Genomic DNA, 5,301 nt, shown 5'->3' on the forward strand with positions numbered 1-5,301 from the left:
TTTTAACTTGTGTCTCTGTGGTGGCATCAGAATACAGCAATCTGCATTTTTTGCCTTGGATCAGTTTCCTACCCCTCTCAAGTGGATTGCCACAAAGGCGTCATATCCTCTTTCTTCTCCCCAAGCTTCCCTTTCTACTTTTCACCCCGAGTTTAACATTTCGTTGCATTACATAAAACTGCAGAAACGAGTATTATTTTGCTATTTCGACTAATCAAAATGTGCAGGGTTTTGCCCTCCTTTCCAGCTCATAATTCTCCATTTTTCCATTGGTTCTCAGAAATAGGAAAGAAAATGATACTTTAAAGCGGATTAAAAAAAGCCAAAAATGGTTTACATAAGGACAAAGTACACAGCCTTTACCTCTGTCAGTAGTGAACCCTCCATGTCCAGTATTGGGAAGTAACTAAATACAAAATACCAAAAATAGCCTACATATTCAGAATACGACATTTGAGTAACTATATTCTGGGAGAGTTATCTTTCATTTGATGCTTTTCATAATACAGTTAGACTACTTTTCTCAAATCAAAAGAACATTGCAGTACTTCATTCTGTAATTTACTTTAACTTCCACCACTGCATAAAAGTAGTAAAGTACTGTGCTTAAATCAAATTTTTAGGTATCTGCACTTTACTTAAGTACATTTTACAGCAGATATTTTTTACTTTTACTTCACTACTTTTGAGAGCAGGTATCTGTACTTTCTACTCCACTACATTTTGAACTGGACTGAAAAGTAAAAAAGTACTTTTCATATTTATCATGTTCGTGGTAACACCTTGACTAAAGTTTTTGAGCTCAAGCTTTGGCTTTGAGCAAAACAAAAATAAATACAAACATGAGAAAAATTAAGAAACTGATTTGTATTGCTACTTTTAACCAAAATCTGTATATTTTTTTAATCAATATAATCAACATTTAACACATTAAAACATTAACAACCCTTTATCAAAATCTGTGTGAAATATTTTTACTTAACTATTACTTAAGTACATTTGTAAACAGATACTTTATTACTTTTACTCATGCAGATTTTTTTCATGTGATACTGTTACTTGAGTAATGTTTTACTTCTGTATTAGTACTTTTACTTAAGTAACAACTGAGTACTTCATCCATCACTTCATTTAGGCTTTGAACTGAATAACATTAGATTGAAAATTTTTCCCCATTTCCAAACAGTCTAACAAATACAAACCGGTTTTACACAATAACATAATGCAACTCTGTGTAAAAGTATCAGACCATGTAACGCAGTACAAAACACTTTTTAATGTAGGTATTCAGTACTGTGTAACTAAATCCATGTTTAAAGTATTCCTCTTCCCATCACTGTCAATGTCCCACCACATCTTACAACGACTCACTTTTACTACCCTTTGAGGTTGTCACCCTATCAGAGACACCGGGTCGTTCTAATCTCAGGAGCTGCCTGGATGACTGTCACCAAATTCCTCATTAAAGTTTAAAGTGTGACACAGGTGCCAAATGAGGCTTGCAGTGTCCTCCCGCCCATCTTATGTTCGGGACAATGACTGTACGAGTGTATAGGTGTCAACAGCAAGTGCCTCTACTCAAAGGATCAACTTTTTTCCCCCAAGCATGTAACCAAACAACACCAAGGATAAACTTTATTTTTCAAAGTTTTGCATAATGGACCCACCCACGGTTCCTTCAACCCGGTTAGAGGTAGACGTAGACCTGGGATTTGTTTTGTTCTTTTTCTCGCTCCTCTGTTTCTTCTTGTTGGTGACCATAGTGCGCTGTGCCCAGATGGTGCTGGATCCTTACAGCGCTATCTCCACTACAACTTATCAAGAGGAGCAAACGGAGGACTCATGAACGGGGCAAGACTTGTGGCACTTTTTTGTCCAACTTTGGAAATAATGCCCAGCCAATGCTCGCGTGTGTTTAACAATGTAGGTGCACCACTCTTAATTGGATGTTGCATAAAGAGTAGATTCAAAACAACAAAAATGAGGTAAGATCTGTTGGTCTAATTCCCCATTTGGCGTAAATAAGATGCTTTAAGTCATATCATGGGGGTTAGAGAGTGCAGAGTTTGGTGAGCACTGCAGCCCACCTCCTAAAAGCTGCTAAATTTAATGACCATGTACAGATCCAAAATAGACTGCACAATCTGGTATGGCTGGAAAGTAACTAATTACAAATACTTTTATTTATTTAGCACATTTACAACATCAGCTGCCCAAACACTTCACATGTACAACAAATGATAAAACAATATAAACCAGTAAAAGCATAAATCAAGATGCTCTGCTCCTGCTCTCATTTAAACACTTTATCTCAGCTTTAATAAGTTTAAATTTTTTGGCTATATTTTCTGTATAAAGATATTTATATATACAATCTATGCAGCAGTACTTGTACTTGCAACAGAGTACACGAGCCATGTATTCTACTGTAAAGTACTAAACATCTTTACTATACTGTAAAGTAGTGGAACATTTATAAATTTAATTGAGTAAACATTTTTTTTGAAGCCTACTTTTTCTCTTGTGCAATTTGGTTATACATTTTAATTAGTTTAAGTTTTCAAAAATAGAATCCAGGAGCTGTCAACATCTGCTTTTACTTTACAGTTGTTTGCGGTCTTATTATGATTATAACGAGGGAAATTAGGCGCCCAATCAGAAGGCAGAGTTAATGGTAGTTTGGTAATAGAAATATTGGTATTCCAACCGGGCGGTGCTTATTTTTTTACGAGCCGAACGCGAATATCACCGCCCATTCCAGATGCGCCGCACAGCAAACCCAGTGCTCCTATGCGCTGTTAGCATTAGACCGCTAGCTTTGTTTTCATATGAGGAAGCTGCAAGGATGGACGTCACAGAGGGGTGAGTGTTAAACGCGTGTTCTGCCTTAAATCGTATGATCTAAAGTACATTTTATCACTGGTCATTTGGAAACAGCAGATCGGTTCATGGTCCATTTGTTCTGCTTTTATTTGAGCACGTTAGACACTGCAAACAAAGCATGATGCTAAACAACGCTAACACGCTAGCCCCCAAAACTTCATCCGTGACCAAAACAAAGCGCTTAAACGAATTGGTTTTAATGTGAGTGATTTACAAAGGCACAGATGTCACGTGCTTGAAAATATCAGAGTGGATTGGTGGTGGAGTGTAAACAAACCCTGGCCCGGTGTAAATTTCAGCACGAGCAGCTCTGCCAATGCTTTTTAATTACTGACTGCGCGTTGTCTTAAACTATACATTGAAGGGTATGTCAAGTAATACAACTTTTTAGATGCATTATATAATTCATATACCATATCAAAACATAATAATTCATATATCCTTTGAATATTGTCATGTAAGCACCATTTTTATACTGAATTCATATATTCTTTGAATGCTGTATTCTTTTGAAGGTTGTCTAACAAGCACTATTTTTATACTAAAGTTTGAGCACTCAACATGAATATGCAAATATTATGCTGAGCAGGTTGACGCCTTGGTTCCTCCTTCCGGCCTCGTTCACCTCTCCGGCCTGCACCGGTCTGTTTTTCGGCCTTGAGTCTACTCCGGCAGCCTTATCTCTGTAAAGGAGTGTCTACACAACCCCAACAATTTCCCATAATTCATATCACACAATGTTGCCTTTAAAGAGAGGCTGTTATAATGAGTGAATAGTTTCAGTGTTAGAATATAGTGCTTCTTAGATATTTTCAAAAGGATACAACATTAATGAATAGTTTCAGTGTTATAGTATCAAACCAGTGCTCAAACTTTAGTATAAAAATAGTGCTTGTTAGACAACCTTCAAAAGGATACAGCATTCAAAGAATATATGAATTCAGTATAAAAATGGTGCTTACATGACAATATTCAAAGGATATATGAATTATTATGTTTTGATATGGTATATGAATGATATAATGCATCTAAAAAGCTGTATTACTTGACATACCCTTCAACATGCACACAATAAAATGAGATCAAAATACATGTACTTGTGTTTTATAGAGAAATCAGTGTTACACCTGTACTGCAACACTTTTAGACCAGAGCAATATATCAAAAATATTAAAGATATATAAGGATTCATATAGGATTTTGTTTTAATATAACTTATATTACAGTACAGTTAATAGCTATATAATTTACTTTTTTTTGAATAACTTGTTATAAAGGCTATTACACTGTCATTAAAGCAGATTTTCTGGGAGCCTAAAAGTGTAATACTTTTAGTCAACCCACGCAATTAGCAGTACCATATTTTTCGGACTATCGCGCTTTTTTCATAGTTTGTCCGGGGCTGTGGCTTATAATCAGATGCAGACTTATATGTGAAATTATTAAAATATATAATTTCACATCTTGGTTGTTGTCACAGTGAGAGCCGCGCGGGGGCGCTCTAGGCTCGTGTATCAGTGTGTGCTACTCCCGGATAGACACCTGAGAAAGACAGCACAAAGATGCCCCTTAAAAGAAAATCATATCCTGCAGATTACAAGCTGCAAGTAGTAGAATATGCAGCTAAAAACGGCAACCGAGCAGCAGAAAGAAAGTTTCGAGTCAATGAGAAACTTGTGCGGAACTGGCGAAAAGCGGAGGTTAATCTTATTTCAATGAAGAAAACGAAAAAAGCTAATCGTGGGCTAAAAGCTCGATGGCCAGAGCTGGAGGAACAACTCCACAAATGGGTGTTAGAACAACGCACTGCCGGGACAGGCTTTTCAACGGCGCAGTTAGGTGTCCAAGCCCAGGTAATTGCGAAGGAGATGAATATAAATGGTTTTACGGGAGGACGTTCTTGGTGTACTCGCTTCATGCAACGCAACAGTCTCTCTATCAGACCAAGGACAACGATGTACAAAATGTCACAAAAAGTGTCAACAGAATTCCAAGACAAGTTGCACACTTTCCATGAATTCTTAGAAAAGCAAGTAACTGAGCACAACGTGACCCCGGATCATATTATTAACATGGGCGAGGTCCACCTTTCGTTTGGCATCCCCATAGGATGGGATGTCCCAGAGACAGGGCAAAAGAGTGTGAATGTAGAGACAGCTGGTCATGAGAAATTACACTTCACAGTTGTGCTGGCATGTTGTGGAGATGGATCAAAACTGCCACCCATGGTCATTTTCAAACGAAAAAAAATTCCAAAAATTGTATCCCCCTCAGTTGTTGTGGCCGTGCATAACAAAGGGTGGATGGATGAAGAAATGTTGAACTTTTGGCTTACAGAGTGCTACACTAAGCGTCCAGATGGCTTCTTTAGAATAGACAAAGCCCTACTTCTGATGGACAGTTTGCAAGCAAACATCA

The 5,301-nt window shown here is 37.4% G+C and overlaps 1 protein-coding gene across 1 annotated transcript; it reads left to right on the forward strand.

Moving 5' to 3' along the window:
* The first annotated feature begins 1,657 nt into the window (after nucleotides 1–1,657).
* LOC129456966 (cortexin domain-containing 1 protein-like) lies at nucleotides 1,658–1,846 on the forward strand. The gene has a single exon (XM_055228099.1). It carries the CDS (start codon nucleotides 1,658–1,660, stop codon nucleotides 1,844–1,846), a length of 189 nt encoding a protein of 62 aa, XP_055084074.1.
* The last annotated feature ends 3,455 nt before the right edge of the window (nucleotides 1,847–5,301 follow it).

This window comes from Periophthalmus magnuspinnatus, chromosome 16, assembly GCF_009829125.3.
Source record: "Periophthalmus magnuspinnatus isolate fPerMag1 chromosome 16, fPerMag1.2.pri, whole genome shotgun sequence".
Classification (NCBI taxonomy): Eukaryota; Metazoa; Chordata; class Actinopteri; order Gobiiformes; family Gobiidae; genus Periophthalmus; species Periophthalmus magnuspinnatus.

Coding starts and splice junctions, on each gene's coding strand:
- LOC129456966 (XM_055228099.1), top strand. CDS start 1,658: ATGGACCCACCCACGGTTCCTTCAACCCGGTTAGAGGTAGACGTAGAC.